Raw genomic sequence first — 23,092 nt, 5'->3', positions numbered from 1 at the left:
CACAATCCCAGGGTCCTGGGATTGAGCCCCGCATCGGGCTCCCTGCTCAGCCTGGAGTCTGCTTCTCCCTCCCCCCTCCCCCTGCCTGTGTTCCCTCTCTTGCTGTGTGTCTCTGTCAAGTGAATAAAATCTTTTAAAAAAATAAATAAATAAAAAAGAGAACTGCAAAAAACAGTAAGTATAAATCTGCTTTAATAAGCATACAACTTATAAAGATGTAACTTACATGGCAATAACAGTATAAAGGAGAGGGAAAGAATGGAGCTATATAGAAGCAGTGTTTTTATATACTTGAAAAAAAGTTGATATCAATTGGAACTAAGTTGTTACAAGTTAAAATGTTAATAATAATCTCTAGGAAATCCAAAAATATAACTCAAAAAATATAGTAAAAGAAACCACAAGAGAATTTAAGCAATACATTAAAAAATATCTATTTAACATAAAATAAAGCAGTAATGGAGAAACAAAGGAACATAAAAGATGTAAGATGTAAAGAAAACAAGTAGTAAAATGGCAGATATGAATCCTACCTTGCTGGTAATTATATTAAAGATTTAGTTATTATTTGGGGGTGGCAGGGCAGAGGGAGAGGGAGAGAGAATCCCAAGCACACTCCACACTGAGCACAGAGTCTGACATGGGTCTCCATCTCATGACCCCAAGATCACGACCTGAGCCAAAACCAACAGTCAGACATTTAACTGACTGCACCACCCAGGCACTCCTGATAATTATATTAAATGTAAATGAATTAAATACTGACAGATTGGCAGAACAGATTAAAAAAATGACCCAACTCTATGTCTACAAGAGATGCACTTTAGATTCAAAGATTCAAATAGGTTGAAGGCCAAATAGCAAAAGATACAATAAGCAAATAAGAATCAACAGAAAGCTGGGATGACCACACTAATATTAGACAAAATAGACTTTTAGACAAATACAGTGACTAGAGACAAAAACATTTTATAACGATAGAAGAGTCAATCCATCGTGAAGATATAACAATTATAAACACATACGCACCTAACAACAGAATAACAAAATATGTAAGGGGACATCTTGGGGACTGGATTATTCTCTTCTTTTGTTCATATATTTCTATAGTTCTTTTTAAGACTCTTCTCTTAAAGATTTATTTATTTATTTGAGAGAGAGAGAGCATGGGGGGGAGGGTCAAAGGGAGAGGGAGAGAATCTTAAGCAGACTCCCTCCTAAGCACAGAGCCTGACGTGGGGCTCAATCTCACAACCCTGAGATCATGAGCTGAGTTGAAATCAGGAATCGGATGGCTTAACCAACTGAGCCACCCAGGCGCCCGCATGATCATTTCAACAAACACAGAAAAACCACCTGACAAAATCTAATGCCTTTTCATGATAAAAATACTCAACAAACTTGGAAGAGAAGGGGACTTTGACAACCCAATAAAGGACATCTACTAAAAACCCACAACTAATACCACACTTAATAGTGAAAGACTAAAAGCTTTCCCTCTAAGATCAGGAGCAAAATAAAGATGTCCGCCCTCACCACTTCTACTTGACACTGTACTGAAGGCCGTAGCCAGGGTAGTTAAGCAAGGAAGAGAAATAAAAAGCATCCAGATTGGAAAGAAGAAGTAAAACTACATCTATTTGCAGGTGCCATGATCTATATAGAAAACCCTAAGGAATCTACGAAAACCTATTAGGGTTAAGAAACAAGTTTAGCAAGGTAGCAGGATACAAGATCAATATACAAAACTCATTTATATTTCTATACACTAGCAATGAACAATTAAAAATGAAATTAAAAGTTCAACATATAATAGTATCAAAGAATATTTAGGAATAAGTTTAACAAAATAACTGCAAAACCTGAACACCGGAAACTATAAAACACTGAAAAAAATTAAAGAGGATATGAATAAATGGAAAGACAGTCTGTGTTCATGGAGTGAAAGACTTAATATTGCTAAGTTGGCAGTACTCCCCAGATTGATCTATAGATTCACTGCAAGCTGTATCAAAATCCTATCTGGACCTTTTTTGGTGTGTGTGCAAATTTAGCAAGCTGATTACAAAATTCATATGAAAATGCAAAGGACCCAGAATGGCCAAAATCACCGAGAAAGAATAAAGTCAGAGTGCTCACACTTCTTAATTTAAAACTTACCACAAAGCATCTAGAATAATAAAGTAAAAGCAAGCAAGTGCAGTCTGGTACTGCCACAAGGATGGGCAAATAGATCAATGGAATAGAATCAAAAGCCCAGAAATATATTTCATGGTCAATAAGTTTTTGACAAGAGTGCCAAGAAAATTCAATGGGAAAGAATAATCTTCTTAACAAATGGTGCTAGGACAACTGGATATTCACATGCAAAAGAATGGATTTGGACTCTATACCATATACAAAAGTAACTCAAAATGGATCAAAAACTTAAACGTAAGAGTGAAAATTACAAAGTTCTTAGAAGAAAGCAGGTATAAATTTTCAACAGTTTCTTACATATGACATCTAAAGCACAAACAACCAAAGAAAAAACAGACGAACTGAACTTCATCAAATTTTAAAACTTTTGTGCTTCAAAGGACACTATCAAGAAAATTAAAAGACAACTCACAGAATGGAAGAAAATATTTGCAAGTCACACATCTGATAAGAGTCTAGTATCCAGAATATAAAAAGAATTCTTACAAACTCAACAATAAGAACACAAGTAACCCATGTAAAGATAGACAAAGGATTTGAATACACATTTCTGCAAGGAAGATATACAAATGGCCAATAAGCACATGGAAATACTGTCAACGTCATCAGTCATTAAGAAATCTAAATCAGGGGCGCCCGGGTGGCTCAGTCGTTAAGCGTCTGCCTTCGGCTCAGGTCATGATCCCGGGGTACTGGGATCGAGCCCCGCATCGGGCGCTCTGCTCAGCGGCAAGCCTGCTTCTCCCTCTCCCACTCCCCCGGCTTGTGTTCCCTCTTTCGCTGTGTCTCTCTCTGTCAAATAAATAAATAAAATCTTAAAAAAAAAAAAAAAAGAAATCTAAATCAAAACTAAAGAGATACCATTTCTCACCAGGCTATAATAAAAAAAAACACAGTAACAAGTGTTGGCAAAGATGTTGAGGATTTGGAACCCTCATACATTGCAGGTGTAAAGGCAAACTGGTGTGAAATAGAATGGAACAGTTTGGCAGTTCCTCAAAAAATTGCACATAGAGTTACCATATGACCCAGCAATTTAACTTCTAGACACTTAAGAGAACTGAAAACGTATGTCCACACGAAAACTTGTACACAAATGCACAGAGCAGCACTATTCATAACAGCCCAAAAGTGGAAACATCCCAAGTGCCCATTAACTGATGAATGAATGAAGAAAATGTGGTATGTCCATGCAATGGATTATTATTTGGCCATAAAAAGGAATAAAGTACTGATACATGCTACAACATGGATAAACCTTAAGAACATTATGCTAAGTATAAGAAGCCAGACACAAAGGCCACATACTGCATGATTCCATTTACATAAAAAGTCAAAAATAAGGAAATCTAGAGACACAAAGTAGATTAGTTGTTGCCACAGATTAGTGGAATTAGGGAAGAGCGAGCAGCTGCTAAAGGCTAAGGAGTTTGTTTCTGGGGTGATTAAAAATGTTTTGGAATTAGTGATGATGAGGTTGCACAACCTTGTGAATATACTCAAAACCACTGAATTGTATACATCAAAACGGTGATTTTTTGGTGATTAAATATGCCATCTCAATAAATACATATTTTAATGAAACTGAATTTAGAACACATGATATACCTTATTATATTATCAAGGTACCAATGTTGGCTTATTAAAAAGTCTTGCAAGGCATGAACTAGTTGCTTTAGTAATATACTGAGAATCCCCCAGATGAACTAAGTATATTAAAAAAATGTTGAGTTTTAATGAGCTAGACATTGAAAAACTGATATGTAAAATCTAAAGATTGCTTTGATTTAAAATGGGTAACAATGATGACATCATTTCAGGGATAGGGTACCAAGAAATCTGCATTTTGCCAAAATATTCAGATCAAGAAAGAGTTAGCAACATAGAAATGAATGAAAAATACAGATGAAAGGAAAGGGCTAGAGTCCAAAGAAAACTAAACGCATCTTGGCTAAACAGCTGTGTTGAAAAACAATTTCTTATCTTGCAATTAAGAACCAATTTCTTTCTAAAAGACACAGGACATTGGGTTAATAGATTTCTTTAAAAGAAAATCTGTTTTGGCTATTGAAACATTAGAAGAACAGAACATCTGTTTTGCAAGTAAGGACAGACTGTATGGAAGAATCAAATATCAAACCACTGATTAGACCAGCATTTAATCTGTTCTATTTAAATTTTCAATAAAAGTAAATGAAATTACATTCTTGAAATTAGACCTCAGCTGTAAATATTTAACACCAGGAACCTCTAACACTGAGATGTTTAGAGTATAAAGGAGGTAATTATTAGTATATTTTAATTATTTTTAATTCTACTTGACATCTATATCAGAACCAGGTTTTAAAGTACTCTACCTCCCGAATCATTTTAAAAATATTATAATAGGGAAAACTCACCATCCATGAATTCTGTACATATTGAAATCCTGTTTTCTACGAAAAACGCACCATAAAACCCTATGATATATGATGAATCACACTGTAACAAAAATAAGATAAAGGTAGTTAAAAACAAACAAACAAACCTGCAAGCCAATACCGTAAGATGCTTTATGAGAAAAAATGACCAAGAAAAATTACCTTATAAAGAATTTCCAATTCAGACATAATTTGCTTCTGAAGTTCCAGTGTAATATCTAGCAGTATGACCTAAATACAGAAAGGAATCAACATTTACACATATATTCACCTTTAAATTAAATATAGCTATACTCACTATGAAATATAAAAAGGAAAAAATATGGTGTTTCCTCTTTTCATTGCCCCCTTTTTATCCTCTCCACTACTCTAACCCTCAGGAATACAAACTGTACCCACATCTGCCTAACCCTTTGTATTGGGGGAGGTGGTATAGAAGTGATTGATGGGACCAAGGAAAAAGCCAGGTCTCAAAGGTCAGTATTATTGGCTTTAAAAGTCAGTTAAGTTATAACACCCTTAATTTATATACCCTATTTTGGCCACACTGGTTATTTCCAGAAAAGGAAGAAAGGAATGACCCTGAAACCGTTAAAAAAAAAATTGTCTTGTAATTCAGACACTAGGTGATAAGCAGAGAGGATGATGAGTAAAAATGACATTTAAAGTAGGTTTTTTAGCTATGAGAGAAATACGGAGTTTTAAAAATACATCATCTTTTTATATTTTTCAAAGTCATGTTTCTTTGCTAATACTATAATAAAATGCTGGAGCTTGAAGGAGCCACAGAAATGATTTCATCTAATTCTCTTGATTTAAAGGAGGAAAGCAAGGTGCTGAGAAGCCACATAGCCTGGCAATGTCAAGGTCCCTCCCTGACTCCCAGATACCTCTTAGAATGTCCTGGTGGTTTATGGTTTTTCCTTAAAGCATCAACCACTGAGGAAGATTGGTAACATGGAAATGTAAAACAATTTACAAACTTACTTAGAATAAGTTCTAGTTTATTTCAAACACTTGTTTCTTAGGAAAGGAGACTGTCAACTGTTCAAATTTTACTTAACAGTTCAGTGAAGCCAATTCAAGGGAAATTGTTTTTACTTAAAAAAGACAGCGCTGTGGGGTGCCTGGGTGGCTCAGTCGTTAAGCATCTGCCTTCGGCTCAGGTCATGATCCCAGAATCCTGGGATCCAGCCCCACATCGGGCTCCCTGCTTTGCAGGGAGCCTGCTTCTCCCTCTCCTTCCCGCTTGTACTCTCTCACTGTCTCTCCTCTCTCTCTCTCTCAAATAAATAAATAAAATCTTACAAAAAAAAACAGTGCTGAGAATAAAACAGGTGAAAGATAATTTTTAAGATTTGTGGCAGAGTTTCTGACTCTAGACATTTCTAGATAAAAACTTAACATTCACGATTACCATGATAGTGCAGTTATACACCATGCAACACTGAAACAGATTTTGTATTACAACCTCAGAATATATGCACTCACAGTGGGAAAAAAAAAACCCATAAATTATGAATTGCAAACTGCTGACAGAGCAAGGAAAGAAAAGGATAATTTTAAAACACGTTTTATAGTACTGACATCCATTTGGGGGAGGGGAAAGTGAGGGGGGAAAAGGCATGGCCAGTTTCTATCAAGAGTTTTTGCTTTAGGGTTATTTATAAAAGCTCTCACTAAACTAGATTGTAAGTGTAATACAAAACTGCCGAGAAACATTTAAACATTTCTCTAGATCAATAGTCATTTGCCAACAATATTCACTAACATTTTTGTTCCTGTATAAAACTTAGTGACAAAATAAATTCATCTAGTGTTGTTTCAATTCCATGCCATAAAATATCAGAACTATTCACACCACTATGTCAAGTGTAGGGACTCTTTCACCCCAAAAATCTACGAAAAGGAATGAACTTATTATTTACCTCAGACCAGTTGTTCTCAACCCTAGCATATTATTATTACTTTTATATAAAGGTATTTATATCAATACATGAGGGTACTTTAAACAAATCCTGGTGCACAGGCCTTACCCCAGAAGAATGGAATCAATTGTGGGTTGGGCCCACGTCTTGATATTCTTAAAAAACGCTCCACCTGATTTCTAACCCACAGTAAGTAAGGTTGAGAACCACTTATCTAAGTTTTCGAAAATGTCATTTATTCAGTACTCTGTATGATTACTAAGATATACTGCATCTCCAGGCCCCCAATCCAGAAACGGCAGGATTCCACATAGTGAGCCAACACCTTGCAATTAACCCCAAACTACTGGCTGTAAACATATCATTCCCTTGATCGAGAACCTTAATTAGGGGCACCTGGGTGGCTCAGTCGTTAAGCGTCTGCCTTCGGCTCAGGTCATGATCCCAGGGTCCTGGGATCGAGCCCCGCATTGGGCTCCCTGCTCCGCGGGAAGCCTGCTTCTCCCTCTCCCACTCCCCCTGCTTGTGTTCCCTCTCTCGCTGTCTCTCACTCTCTCTGTCAAAATAAATAAATAAAATCTTTAAAAAAAAAAGAACCTTAATTAGGTGTCCATGGCCTAACATAACATTAAAACTATAGCACAACATTCAAAGAATCCTTCCACAATCTAGTTATTCCAACTCCTTTTCCCACTGCTCCCCACTGCAAACCCAATTCTCATGTGAAGCCAGATGATATGAAAGGCAGCTACGCTCACCACCATACCACCAATTCAGACACTAGGTGCTTTGTCCTGGTGATCCACACACAGGTCCTGTGCTTTCCCCACTTTCAGTCTTCGCTCTTGATGTTCCCTCCACTGGAGGTATGCTTCCTCACTCCACCCACAGTTACTAATCATAAAACCTTTCTTATCTTTTGGACCCAGCTTGAATGACACCACCACCACCTCCATGAAGCCAGCCCCAAAGCCCTCTATCAGAATTTATCTCTAATTTTTTTTTTTTTAAGATTTTATTTATTTGACAGAGAGAGACATAGCGAGAGCAGGAACACAAGCAGGGGGAGTGGGAGAGGGAGAAGCAGGTTTCCTGCTGAGCAGGGAGCCCGATGTGGGGCTCGATCCCAGGACCCTGGGATCATGACCCGAGCTGAAGGCAGATGCTTAACGACTGAGCCACCCAGGCGCCCCCAGAATTTATCTCTAGCTCTGGCCCTTGACAATGAATGCCCCTTCTCACATTCTACCTTGGCATTCATGCCTATCTCCCTCCTAAAACCACAAGCCTAGAGAGTAAAGTGGTTGTAAGCCCCACGAAGGAAAGCACTGGGTCTTGGGCATCTTTCTCTGGTCCCCCTGCCCCTATAGCCAGCACCCAGCACAGGGTCTTTCTTACAGCAGTGCCCATTAAGTGATGTGGGATTTAATTAAAGTGCTCCTTACAACCATAATCCTCTAAATAAGAAGCTGTTTCTACACAGGAAGGAGGTGGATTGCTTGATTTCTACAACTGAATTTAACACTGAAGACATAAACACCAAAATAAATAAAAGTGCCACACTGACCTAAAATGTAGCAAGTAATACTGTATTTGTGGGGCCAATCCACTGCATTCTAGTGGGTCTTGATCATTCCCGGTATTTGTTATGGGCCAGAATAGCGGAGATTCCATAATGGTGCAAAAGTGAACAAAGTGATTTCTGGAACTTAAGAGGGAAAGTAAAATTCACCTTAAAATAACTCTACTGAAATGCTCTTCTATTTTCTGGGAGACTTGGCACTCTAGGTAGAAGGTTAAGTCTCCTTCCCTTGGGCATTCCTGGGAGTGAGCTTTTAAACTGCTAAAAATAAGTCCAATTCCTTATTTGAAAGCAATGGAAAAAAGCATGGCAAATTCTAATTTTCTTTTTAAAGTACAAGGAAAGTATGGACTCTCTGAGTCTTCATTATTATTGTGATTTTTTTTTCCCTCCTTAGGAAAAGCTCAATTTTTCAAACTGGAAAGGATCTGCACATGAAGCATTTCAGGAAGAAAGGGTTAAGTGAGAAACTGAAATACCTGGGTGCATTTCTGCTGCTCTCCACTACACCTCCAGGACAAATAAGGATGAGTTGTCAAGTTAAATATAAGCAGTCAAGTGACTGAATTATAATTTACTCTGTGCTCAATTTAAATTAGTGTGAGGCTATTAAAATATACAATATAAATACGGCAATTCATCACAAGCTGTCATGGATGACTTCATTTATTTGCTGGAGTGGCATACACTCCACTAAAGGGAAGGAAAGCAAAATCACAGGTCAAATTAAGCTTCTATTCTGTTTTAATTCACTTATTTAATCTGTGGCGACATAATTGTCTTTTACAGTATGTACAACTCAGAAAGGAAATTTGGGAGGATTACAGTCAGTATATAAATGATTAATCAAATGGTCCATTTAAATGCTAGTTTAAAAGCAGGAGAAACCCAAAGCAGTCAAAGAATGATAATCAGCACATGCTATATACAAGCTAAGAAATTTCCTCTTAGGTGACTTTTTCCCAATTAGAAAATAAAAAATATTAGGAAATCTGTTAGGCTGTACTTCAAAAGATTTTATAGAATACATTTATGATACAAAAAGGGTTCTGTTTGCCAAGATGGTTAACATTATTTTTATTTGTTTTCTGCTCTACTTGTTTGCAACTATCTTGCTTACCTCCACCCCCGTCCCCCAATAAAGTGAGTTAGAAACACATTTCATGAATTACAGTCATTATCAAATGGTTATCTTTAGTTAGCATTTTTCAAAATGTTCTCTTGAAGGTAGAAATTTTTCTAAATTCACTGGTATAAAATAAAAATCCAAGATATTTCTGTTCTTCCCCAAATTCAACTTGCTTATTAAAATATCTGGTGATGTTTTCCCACCTTTGAAGTTTGAAAGGGGAAACACTAAAATATTCTTTTGTTATTCTAAAAAAAGTAAGAACATTTAGAAGTACAAAAAATAGAAATATTTTGAGTAGGAAAAGAAAAGTAATGGATTTTCAAGGACTCTCATCTAATTACTCCCACAGACATTCAAAGTGTTGGTCCAACTGACCACTTGGCTTGGAAAATTAAATTTCCCTCATCATTCTATGCAGGCGTCAGAGCCCTGCAGGTGATTCTGTTTAGACAAGGACTGTGATTTGCTGCTCTTCACAATCCCTCTGTGACATGAGGTAGCCCCGTTCCACAGCTGAGGTCACAGAGAGGTTCAAGTGACATGCTTGAAGTCACACAAAAGTCAGGAGAGGGTCAGGAAAAGATCAAATGCACTTCTAACTCTTAACCTTTCATTTCACCCTTTAGTATAAAAAAAAAAAAGCTAAGAACTACTCAGGGTGAGAGCAATGGTCCATACAAAGAACACTATGGTTTCTTTTGTATGTGAGCTGAACCTGCTTTCAAGATGCTGCTTCAGAAGATGAATGAATGAAGAACAAACGGAAGAACCAAACTTATTTATTTAGTCATTCAACAAATTATGTGTTGAACATCTAGTTATTACATGCAATCCTCTAAGCCCAAATGCAAGGTTCTGCATGATTCAATGAGTAAGACAAGAAGATAAATAAGATCTGTTCTCTACTTACAAAGAGATTTGAATGTAAGGAGAGAAATGCCCATGTATATTAATAGCAAAATACAAGGCAGTATGTGAGAACATCCGTAAGAAACACATACAGAGAATTCTAGAGAGGTTCAAAGGAGAAAGTGAGTGAGTGAGTGATAGACCATATGTGACAGGATTTATCTACGTAAGTTCAATAGAGGAGTGGGCTTTGGAGCTGACCCTTGAAGGGTGTTAAGAATTTTGATAGGTAGAGACATGGGTGAAGGCATTCTAATTAGAGAAAAATATGTGAATCAAAGTGTTCAAGTGTGAAAGTACCTGGGTTCAGATAAAGCAAAGAGTTCAACTTAACAGAAGCACGGCATTCAGACACATAAGATAATGCTATAAAAAGTAGCTGATGACATACTGTGCAAGATCTTGAGTTTCATCCTGTAGAGTTTTTAGTTTAGTTGGGAGTAATATAGAGCCTTTGAAGATTTTTAAAAGGGAAGAGATGTGACCAGAACTATGCTTTAGGAAGCCAAATCTAAGGACAGTGAGCAGCAATATACTACACAGGTTGAGAGCATGAACTTGGGGCAAGACTTTCCTGACTTCAAATCCTAGTTCTATCAGTTGTGAGACCTTCAGCAAGCTATTTATTAATTAACTCATAATTAAATGAGGAGAGGGTACGTAGAGTGCTTATTAGCACAGTATAAATGATCAATAAATAGCAACTTCCGTTTCTGAGAGAACACTTTAAACTCTGTTCAAAGTCTGACAAGAGACAAAACAAGCATCTGGACTGGAGAGGTGACAAGAAAGGAATAGATCCAAAATAAAACCAAACCAAACCCCGAAAAATTAACAGGTGTCCAGACGTTGACAACAGTTAAAACAGGATAATGATCCTTGAGAGATGGAAAACAAATAAGAGGAGCCCTATGATTTGTCTAGCTTACTGACTAGAGAGTGTGCAGGCTCCTGGACAGGCTGGGAATTCCAGGCAAAGCTCAGCCATCTTCCTATGTTGAGGAGATGGAACTGGGGGTCTGAGGAAGCCAAGGCAGCAAGAGCTCCCTGGCAGAAGACCAAAGGGATTCTCTTTCTCCCTCTTCCCCTTCCCCAACTTGCTCACTCTCTTTCTCTCCTAAATAAAAACAAATCTTTAAAAAAAATAAGAAAATATAACCCAAAATGAGGAGAAAAAGCAATCAGTCAAAACTGACTCCAAATGACGCATATGATGGAATTAATAAACAAAACCATCAATTCAGTTAATTATATTCCACATATTCCATAACTACATTACATATATTCAGGAAGATAGAAGGAAAATTGAGCATGTTAAGTAAAGACATGGAAGATGTAAAAAAGACCCATAAACTTCTAGGGACAAAAAGTTCAGTGTCTGAAATGAAAAATACAATGGACGAAATTAATAGATTAAACAATGCAGACGAAAACTTGAGTATTTGACAATAGAAACTACCCAAAAATGAACCATTAGAGAGAAAAAAAGACTAAAGCAAACAACAGAGCATCATTCTGCTGCAGGACAACTTCAAGTAACCTAATACATATGCAATTTAAGTTCCGAAGTTGGGGGAGGAGGGAGATAATGGCTAAAATTTTCCCAAATTTGGATGAAAGCTAAAAATCCACAGAGCCAAGAATCTCAACAAATCCTAAGTGTATGAATCAAGAAGAAAATTACATAAAAGCTCATTATCATCAAACTGCATAAGACTAGTGATAAAAAAAAAATCCTAAAAGCAGCCAGAGAAGTCAGTTCTAATGTGCAAAATAATAAAGATTTAAAATGACAGTAAGCTTTTCATTGGAAAGAACACAAACCAGAAAACTGTGAAACAAAATCTTTCAAATGTTGAAAGAAAAGGGTGATCAACCTAGAATTCTCCATCTGGTGAAAACATCTTCCAAAAATGAAAGATCAAATATACATTTTTCAGACATGCAAAAGCTAAAAGAATTCATTACCAGAAGACTCATGCGCTGTAAGAAATGTAAAAGAAGAGAGTCCTTCAGGCAAAAGAAAAGTGGTACCAGATGAAAGTCTCAATCTACACAATTGAATGAAGAGCACTGGGGTTGGTAAAAACAAGAGTAAATATAAAAGAAATCTTAACTTACTTTTGAAATGTCTTTAAAAGACAAATAATTGTCTAAATAAAAAATAATAACAATGCATTTTGGGGTTCATAACATATGAGAAACTAAAATGTATGATAAAAACAAACAGGTTGAGGATGAGGGAAATGAAAAGTATACTATTACAAAGTTCTCATACTATAGATACTGATACAATATTACTTCAAGGTAGACTATGATAAATTAAAGATATATACTATAAACTCTGAAGCAACCACTCAAGAAAAAGGACATAAAGACAGAATAGAAAATTAAGAGCAAGATGACAGAACTGAATCCAGCCACAGCAATAATCACATGAAATGTTAATGGTCTAAATGCCCCAATTAAAAAGCAGAAATTATTAGAATGGATTAAAATACAAGACCCAACTGCATTCTGGCTACAAGAAATTTATCTCAAATAAAAAGACACAACAGGTTAAAAGTAAAAGGCTCTATCATGTTAACATAAGCTCCAGTAGCTGTCTATATTAATATCAGACAATGTACATTTCAGAGCAAAGAATATTACCATGGCTAAAGAAGGGTCACTTTTGTAATGAAACAATAAAGGTGGCAATTCATCAAGAAGACATAATAATCCTAAATACATCTAATAGATCTTCAAAAAACATGAAGAAAAAAAATGATAGAACTGCAAGGAAAAAAAATAGACAAACCCACAATTATTGCTGAAGATTTCAACACCCATCTTTCAATAGTTGACTGAACAAGCAGATAAAAAACAGTAAATATACAGAAATTTTGAACACTGTCAGTCAGCTTGATCTAATTGACACTTATACAACACCCTATACAACATTTTTTTCACGTGCACAGGAAACACCAAAATAATTAATGTTTTGGGCCATAAAACAAATCTCAATACATTTAAAATAATTCCAATTATACAAAGTATGTTCTCTGACCACAACAGACTTAAATTAGAAATCAATAATGAAAAGATATCTGGAAAATCTCCAAATATTTGGAAACTAAATAACACACTTTAAGATTTTTATTTTTATTTTTTAAAAGATTTTATTTATTTATTTGACAGAGAGAGAGAGAGAGAGAGAGAGAGCACAAGCAGGGGGAGGAGGAGAGGGAGAAGAAGGCTCCCTGCTGAGCAGGGAGCCTGATGTGGGACTCGATCCCGGGAGCCTGGGATCATGACCTGAGCTGAAGGCAGATGATTAACCATCTGAGCCACCGAGGCACCCCACTTTAAGATTTAATTAAAAAAAAAAACAACTGCCTGTTTTGAAGAAATGTGCCATTTCTTTCTCTCAGAGCATGACTATTAAATAAGTAACATGGTTTTTGCCTTGGCTGCTAAGAAGCTCAGGGCTAAACAAGAAATTTATTTTTATTTAAGATTTATTCATTCATTTTAGAGAGAGAAAGAGAAAGAGCACGAGCAGGAGGGGCAGAGGGAGAGGGAGAGAATCTCAAGCAGACTCCATGTGGAGCGTGGAGCCTGATGCGGGGCTTGATCTCAAGACCCTGAGATCATGACATGAGCCAAAACCAAGAGTCAGATGCTTAACCAACTGAGTCACCTAGGCACCGCTAATTGTATCTACTCTTAAATCATTCATTCATTTAACTCAGATGAAGTTTAAACACAACAATCATACCTACTCTTAAATCATTCATTCAACTCAGTTTAAGCATCTAGTATGTCTTACAAATTTTATAGAATCTAGGGATATAAAGTGATTACAGTATAGTCCTCGTTCTAAAGCTCAGTTTTATGGTCAGGTCTTAGTACAAAGTATATTTGTAAACACCTACTGTTTTCATTTATTCAAAGTCTCTAACAGCTTTTTTTTAAATGTGTCCTTTCTTTAAAATTGCTTTTAATCGTATCTAGAATTAGCTGGTAGCACCTTGCCATACCCAACTAAATAATCATGCACAAGAATTTTAATATTAGCCTAGGTTAAACATAATTCAAAACGTATGAAATTATGAGAAATTATAATGCACTTGCAAGGCCAAATAGTTGTTTTTTAGATTATTTATAGGCATGCTCCCTTCTCTACAAGTGAATAACCTGAAGTTGACTTTCTTTAAATCTATTACCGGCAACAATCTAAGAGTTATGATATCTAAAGGAACAAATAATAGATAGGAAAGCAGTGCTTGAGGTGGTGAAGGTACCCTCTGAGAGAGGAGGGGCTGAATATCACAACAGGACCATAGCTTCCATAACCTACCATTCAAAACTTAAACTATTTTATCTCCTCTTTCACGATACCTCTGACTCAAGCTAACAGGGGAAGAGAAAGTAGTGAGCATCAAGAATTTCAGGAACTTCATAAAATTTATCCAGCACTTACCTTAACAGCTAATATTTTCCCACTTGGGACATGATATGCTCTATGGGAAGAAAAAAATAACAAAATCACTTGAGATACTAAACGACCTACAGAATGGTTAAGGACATAAATGTGAATCTGAACATATCTGCAGTGATGGGATATATACTTTCAAAGAACACTAATAACATTAGTAGTTCATATTTCTATTGAGCTTCATGGTTTAGACAGTGATTCATTATACATTACCTTAATAACCCTCTGAGGTAATGCTGGTACTACTATCGTCCTCTTACAGATGGAGAGCGCTGGTGTACAGAGAAGCTAAGCAGCTTTCCCAATGGCACCAAGTCAGTAAGTGGCAGAACTAGACCTCAAACCCAGACCTCTTCTGACTCCAGACCCTTACAACTGACCAGCACTGTGTGTGGGGAGGAATCTTCTATAAGTCTTCTGCTAAGTACTGTATAGAGTCATATAAAGTGGGAGGTTTTCCTTTTGTTGACTTCAATGATAGAACAGATAAATTATATCCCTACATTTCATCAAAACAATATCAAAACACGTGGAATTAGCTATGGCTTAAGATATAAATTCATATAAGAAATCACAGACTTGGGGCACCTGGGTGGCTCAGTCGTTAAGCGTCTGCCTTCAGCTCAGGTCATGATCCCAGGGTCCTGGGATCGAGCCCCACATCGGGCTCCCTGCTCCGCGGGAAGCCTGCTTCTCCCTCTCCCATTCCCCCTGCTTGTATTCCCTCTCTCGCTGTGTCTCTCTCTGTCAAATAAATAAATAAAATCTTTAAAAAAAAAAAAAAAAGAAAGAAATCACAGACTTATCAGGCTCAAGTATGTGGTTCACCTTTTCCTAAAGCTGGCATCTCTCAATAGTAAAAAAGCTTTAGAAAAGAGACAAGCTCAAATGATCAGATACAGTGAAATAACTAGTTTAAATCAAGGATTAGAAATACATTCTTTTATGAAAAAGAGTAAGAGAACAAGGTTTGCAGAAATAAGATACCATTACTTCTCATTAAGACCTTTTGTGTTTAAATGACATGTGGCCTTCCACACACGTTCTACAAGGCCTGTACATTCTGACCATTATCCGGGGACAATCTGTCTTATATAAAAATGTCTAAACAAACCACAAAAAATAAACAAGCACTGCTATTGCAAGTCTATAAAAGTATAGACTTGCACATCAGCCAAAATCAGAGTGTTCTTCCTCTCACCCAGCTGTGTTAAGATGTGATTGGATAGGGAAGATGTGGGGGAATGAAAGTTAGCTTCTTGGGAATTCCCTGACTTTACCTGCCAAGTTGCAAAATACATTTATCAGGCTCCCAATGATGACTTGGCATTGAGTCAGTAGGAAAAACTGCCCATTTCTTAAGATAAAAACAAAACATCTATTCTCCTACGATAAAACGAAAACATCATCTCTGTTGTTTTGGCAGAAATATTTGTGTGGTTGCTCTGACAAATTTTTTAACAGCTTTGTTGAGGTGCGGTTATATATGTAAAATTCACTTGTTTTAAGTATGCAATTCAATGATTTTTTAGCAAATTTACAGAGTTTTTGCAATCGCTGACAAGTGTTTTTTAAGTGACTGACTTATAGAAATGGTTTAGTTATTAAGGACCTGCAAGTATTTTTCACATATGAAATGTTATAAATTCAGGTAAGACTAGAAAAAAACATATATATGTATGTACATATCTATAAATATTAGTGTTATAAGAAATTTGTTCTGCTTTTCCTATTTGAATAGACAAAGGTCAAGTCAACTATGGAAGGTAAACTTAGCCTTTAACAATTAATTGTAAAGAAATTCAAGTATATCATATTTAAAGAAAGGCAAGATTATAAAAATTAAGTGGCAACTGTTCATTTTACTGTTTTGGTTTTTTTTTAAGATTTTATTTATTTATTTATTTGACATAGAGAGACACAGTGAGAGAGGGAACATAAGCAGGGGGAGTGGGAGAGGGAGAAGCAGGCTCCTGGCTGAGCAGGGAGCCTGATGTGGGGCTTGATCCCAGGACCCTGGGATCATGACCTGAGCCGAAGGCAGATGCTTAACGACTGAGCCACCCAGGCGCCCTACTGAAGTTTTTTTAATCTGTAAGATGTCTAAAGACTTTCTGTAATATCAACCTCCCTAGTATATATAAATACTATTACAGTTATAAAACTTCAATTATTTAAAAAATTTTTACACTTTATATAAAGTGGTATACATTTTATAAGTGGAACCCCTATATTATACCAGTTTTAGAACAAATTACCATTTAATTTACTATGTATGTTAATATCACACTTTTACAATGTGAAACTACATTTCAGGTCATGATATGATTCATGATATATCTGAACTCATATAATATACTGGTATATAATGACTAACACTATTTTTCTCACTGCCTGACAGAGTTGTTAGACTAAGATAATCTGAAATGTAATTTGAAGGAAATTAATAACCTTATTCTATGTAAATATAGTTAATATAATATGTAAGATTTAATGATATATTATTTTTCCCCTGTACACCATAAATTCTTCCAATTTCAACTTTTAAAAATTCTGTATATTAGAATTCCTAACCAAGGACTGAAATATGAAGATAAAACAGTTGAATGCATACAAAAGGATTCAAAATTTGCAAAAAGAATAGTGGTTGTTATTTTGGACAACAAAACACCTGGACGTTTGAAATCAACAGTGGTGATAAGGAGATGACTAGAAGATGGTCTAATGTGTATACCATACTGGACAGTTTGGCAACTTAATAAGCTTGTCAAGAAAGCTTTTCCAAAAGAAAGGTCTCCTATTTCCAAGTGAATCAAAAGGGAGAGGCTTGATGATTTAATTATGATGCACGCTAATTCATCCGTGGAAGTTTGGGTTCGATTTCGAGCAATAAAGATGCTGTGAGGTTTGGTTTACAGTACAATGACAGTGCTGGTTTAACATTTAATTATCAAGGAGAAGTGGATGACAAAGGCAAGGCCAGGCATGAGTCGAATGTGTCCCTTAACTTTGCAAATGGCATCCTACCTGGAGAAAAGGAATTTGTTTACTTTCAACGGATACTGCATCTCAATTGTCTTGACCTTCCCCAACACAATTAACTATAAAGTGATTAATGAAGTTTGAATGGAGGCTCTGGTTACACCAAAAGACAACTATACACTTCTGCATTGTCTTAATTAACAGCTAACACTTCAAATTAGTTTACTGTTGCCACAGTAATTACCTGTTCCAATGAGTGCATGAAGGAAGCATTTTTATGTGATATTTTTAGTGCTGAGCCCTTGAGTGTTCTGCTTTGTTTGTGACCAGCACAGACCTTCTGGGAATAGTCCCAGCCTTTAAAATTGAGCACACAACATATACACTTCAGGATGGTGTGAACCAGTAGCCTGGTATAAATTTTTTGAGTACTTAAAATAACAAGGAGATGAGTAGAAGACAGGAACACTTACTACCCATACTTTCTTAAATTATTTTTTCATTTGGAACAATAGGTTTTAGATGACTGGACAAAAAGTCGGTATCAACCTTTAATTTTTGTACAGAATCAGATAATTTATTGAGCTTGTAGGTCATACAGAGAATTGTCTAATCTAATCCCTTCTTTTTACACTGGAAATACCCAAAGGCCAGGCTTAAAAAACTTGTCCAAACTTACAGTCAATGACAAGGCCAAGACTGTAACCTTGGCACAATACATATATTTTAGGACCTTAAGGAAATATATGGTGGTGTTTAAGTTTTCTTAACTGCATTCCAGGGCAGGGAAACTTGTAATTCAAAACTTGCAAGGGTGCTACCTATTTCCATCAGGCTAAGGACCAACACATCTGAATCTTTCCCGGCAAAGAAGCATTCTGCAAGCACTGCTATCTATCATGGGAGGCACAAGAGCAAAGGATGTGTAGGCTCTTAAGTCATTGACCGGGTTCTGATCCCAGCTCTGCCACTGCTTTTTTTTAAGTTTTTATTTAAATTCCAGCTAGTTAACACACAGGGTAATATTAGTTTCAAGCATACAATACAGTGATTCAACATTTCCAAACAACACCCGGTGCTCATCACGAGTGCACTCCTTAATAGCCATCATCTATTTAACCCACCCCCTTACCTACCTCCCCTCTGATAACTTATTAGTTTGTTCTCTACAGTTAAGAGTCTGTTTCTTGGTTTGCCTCTCTTCCCCCTCCACTTTTGTTCATTTCTTTTGTTTCTTAAATTCCACATGAGTGAAATCATAAGGCATTTGTCTTTCTCTGACTTATTTTCTTAGCATAATACTCTCTAGCTCCATCCATGTTGTTGCAAATGGCAAGATATCATTCTTCTTTATGGCTGAGTAATATTCCATTATGTATATATACCACATCTTCTTTATGCATTCATTAATCGATGGACGCTTGGGCTGTTTCCATATCTTGGCTACTATAAATAATGATGCTATAAACATCAGGTGCAGGTATCCCGTTGGATTACTATTTTCGTATTCCTTGGGTAGGTACCTAGTAGTGTGATTGCTATATTGTAGGGTAGTTCTGTTTTTAACTTTTCAAGGAACCTCCATACTGTCTCCCATAGTGGCTACACCAGTTTGCATTCCCACCAACAGTGCAAGAGGGCTCCTTTTTCTCTACATCCTTGCCAAAACTTGTTGTTTCTTGTATTGATTTTAGCCATTCCAACAGGTGTGAGGTGGTATCTCATCGTGGTTTTGATTTGCATTTCCCTGATGGTGAGTGATGTTGAGCTTTTTATGTGTCTCTTGGCCATCTGGATGTCTTCTTTGGAAAAATGTTCATGTCTTCTGTCCATTTTTAAACTGGATCATTTGTTTTTGGGATGTTGAGTTGTATAAGTTCTTTATATATTTTGGATACTAACCCTTTATCGGATATGTCATTTGCAAATATCTTTTCCCATACCACAGGTTGCCTTTTAGTTTTTGTTGATTGTTTCCTTCACTGTACAGAAGCTTTTAATTTTGATGTAGTCTCAATAGTTTATTTTTGTTTTTGTTTCCCTTGCCAAAGGAGACAAATCTAGAAAAATATCGCTACAGCCAATGTCAGAAAAATTACTGCCTGTGCTCTCTTCAAGGATCTTATGTCCTTAATCCATTTTGAGTTTATTTTTGTGTATGGTTAAAGGGAATGGTCCAGTTTCATTCTTTTGCATGTTCCAGCTCTACCACTTCTTAATGCTAACCTGAATTGTTGGAAAACCTCACTGTGTCTCAAGTCTGGATAGGGGATATTGGTCCTTATGCTATAGAGTTGTGAGGATTCAATGAGATAACGTAGGTAGAGCACTGAGGACAGGGCCTGGCACACAGTAAGCATGCATAAAATGTCAGAGTCCTGGGAAGTTTTCAGGGTAGCTAGGTGGTTTACAAGTAAAACCTGCTAAAACTGACTGAAAGAGTCCTCTCTATGCTTTAAGAGTCAGGCTGTGTGCTCTACAAATGAAGGCTAATAAAGCTTTAATAATGAAGATGGGCAAAAGGCTGCACTGCATCATTTTCAATTAAGAAATGCAAGTTGTATTATTTCATGATGAACCAACTTGTTTAAGACAAAAAATCAGTCATCTGAAACACTATGGCTATACCGAGATGCAAGGTCTAGATTTCTTACTGTTTTTAGCTCTTGTCCACTACCAAAAGGTACAGACAGGTGTGGTAAGTGCTGCATTTGGTGTTCATCTCAGCAGAAACACCACCTGACAATCGCTGTTGCTAAATGAGAAGCCTAATTTTCATTCTCCTTGGTTTAACAGGAAAGCTATTATTAATTACTATTAATATAAGCTACCCTTTAAAAAAATCTATATACCTTCTTTCAACATACACCCTCATAGATGATAATTATATAATTATAATGAAAATTTGAGGCCTCTCCGAGTCTTCAGATGTCAGTATCACCATCCTAGCATACACTGCAGAAAGATTGTTTATATCTATCTTCTGTACTGGGCAGCAAACACTACCATGTCTTAATCATCTTTGGGTTTTTTTTTAAGATCTTATCTATTTATTTGACAGAGAGAGAGACACAGCGAGAGTGAACACAGCAGGGGGAGTGGGAGAGGGAGAAGCAGGCTTTCCGCCGAGCAGGGAGCCCGATGCGGGGCTCGATCCCAGGACCCTGGGATCATGACCTGAGCCGAAGGCAGACGCTTAACGAGTGAGCCACCCAGGTGCCCCTAATAGCTCATTTATTTTTATTTTTTTTTATTTTTTAAGATTTTATTTATTTGTGAGAGAGACAATGAGAGAGAGACAGAGAGCATGAGAGGGAGGAGGGTCAGAGGGAGAAGCAGACTCCCCGCTGAGCAGGGAGCCTGATGTGGGACTCGATCCCACTGGGGGATCGAGATTCTGGGATCATGACCTGAGCCGAAGGCAGATGCCTAACGACTGAGCCACCCAGGCGCCCATTAATCATCTTTGTATTCTTTACACTTTGCACAAGTCCTAGCATGGTAGGTGCTCCATACTTAATAAATGTCCAACAAATGAATACTACTTCTGGGTGGAAAGAAAATCTATCACTTGGATAGAGCTTTACAAAGAAACTCTACATGCATTTAATTAATTGATCCTATAATCTTATGAGGAGAAATTATTTTTCCCCAGCTTTGAGATATCATTTGACATATAATACAAGTAGAAGTCATTATCATCATCCCCACTTCATGGGTAGATTTCCAACTGCTGAATCAAAAGTCCTTATAAGGATACCATGAGCTGGCCCTTAGTTACTTACTGATCTCTGCTTCTGCCAGTCTCCCTTACCCACAGTACTCGCTCTGCTCCTCCAAACTGCCTCAGGCCCTTTGCACATACTCCTCAGGCCTGGAACACTCTTCCTTCAAAATCCATTTGGTTTGTTCCGTCACTTCCTTCAGGTCCAAAGTTACTTCTTTGACTATCCTACATAAAACAGCTCATTCTCTCTTTACTCTTCATAGAATTTATCAACACCTAACCCAGTTTATTAATTTATTATCTGTCTGCTACCATTAGAAAGCAAGCTCCATGAAAACAGGCACTTTTGGTTTTTTATTCACTACTTACCTCCAGTGCTTAAAACTGTGCTGGGCACATTTTATAAATATTTGTTGATGACTGGATACATTTCCTTAATTGGTATAGGTCTAGCTTTTTTTTTTTTAATTTTCTTTAGGCAGTTTAAAGTTTGATACTCTTCTATCCAAAAGCCTTCTGTGGCTTTGTATTAGCCAGCAAATTGGGTACAGCAAAATTTCAACAACAGTAATAAAAGCTGAAGGGCAACAGTGTCCTTAAAAGACAGAGAAAATATTTGTCTCAGTTAAACTGTCACTCAAGAGTGAGGGCAAAATAAACACATCTTCGGAAATGAATATAAATGTGTGTGTGTGTGTGTAGGCAGAGAAAGAGAGAGAAAGATAAATAGGGGACGAAAGAGGGTTAATTTATTACTGAGAGAGTATGATTCGAACTTAATTTTAAAATCCTTACTCTGGCTGCAGGTTACCACAAAAAAGGAGGAGAAACCAGAGAGAGAGGAAAGAGTACACAGAAAGCCATTACAGTAGTCTATGCAAGAAGTGGTGAAATGAACCCAGGTAGTAACTGTGGATATGGAAAGGGGGAAAAAGATACAAAAGACTTTGGCCAGAGAGAATTTATAAAATATGGGGATGAGCAAAATAAACCTAAAATTTCAAGCTGATAGAATTATAGTATTTATTCACAGAAATAGAGGAACTTTACCCAGTCAACCTTACACTATATAATCCTGTACTTTTTAGCTCCATGAGAGTCAACAGGATTTGTGGGTAAGTTTGGTGGATGGTCTGTGAGGAAACGAAGGATCAAGAATGAATGCAAAGTTTCTGTCATAAGCAACTTGTAGAATAGGGTTTCCATTTACCAAGATTGGAAAAACTGTAGAAGGAGCAGCTTTCAGAAGAAATCAAGAGTTCAATTTTGGGCAATTTTGAAAGCCCTAAAAGACATCCAACTGGTACTTAGATAGGAGTTTGAAGTTTAGGACAGAGGACTGGGTAGGAGATATCCTTTTGGGTTTCACCAACATATAGATGATATGTAAAGCCATGGAACTGCAAAAACTCTCTTAGGAATTAAATTAAGTAGAAACGAGGTCTGAGGACTGAACATGAGGCACTCCAAATTCAGAAGTCAGAAAGATGAGAAAAAAACAGTAAAGGCGATGAAACAGTACAGACAGTAAGCCAGCAACAGAACCCAGAGGATGGTGTCCCTGGGGCCCTGAATGTTGGTGTTACCTCCCACATTGCAAGTGCAGTACCTTGCCCAGAGTAGGTATTCAAAAAACCACATGACTGATTTCAAAGCAATACTTGGGGACAAATGCAATTAATTCTATTATGTGCTCTTTGAAATTTTAAAGATGGGTCTAGTACAATATATAC

At 36.8% G+C, this 23,092-nt stretch overlaps 1 protein-coding gene across 5 annotated transcripts in view; it reads right to left on the bottom strand.

The window, feature by feature from the left end:
* MAP2K5 (mitogen-activated protein kinase kinase 5) overlaps nucleotides 1-23,092 on the bottom strand; it is a 245,900-nt gene that overhangs the window by 149,616 nt on the left and 73,192 nt on the right. For all 5 annotated transcript variants that reach the window (XM_034993805.1, XM_034993806.1, XM_034993809.1 and 2 more), the window contains exons 9-11: nucleotides 14,636-14,675; nucleotides 4,782-4,850; nucleotides 4,599-4,680 (exon numbers count right to left, since the gene is read on the bottom strand). In XM_034993805.1, coding sequence (XP_034849696.1) covers nucleotides 4,599-4,680; nucleotides 4,782-4,850; nucleotides 14,636-14,675 — 191 coding nt within the window. The remainder of the gene's footprint in view (nucleotides 1-4,598; nucleotides 4,681-4,781; nucleotides 4,851-14,635; nucleotides 14,676-23,092) is intronic.

The sequence above is a fragment of the Mirounga leonina genome, unplaced genomic scaffold (assembly GCF_011800145.1).
Source record: "Mirounga leonina isolate KUSES-001 unplaced genomic scaffold, KU_Mleo_1.0 Mir_91, whole genome shotgun sequence".
Lineage (NCBI taxonomy): Eukaryota > Metazoa > Chordata > Mammalia > Carnivora > Phocidae > Mirounga > Mirounga leonina.
Note: the sequence above shows the minus strand (reverse complement) of the source record. Positions and strands in the feature narration are given on the sequence as shown.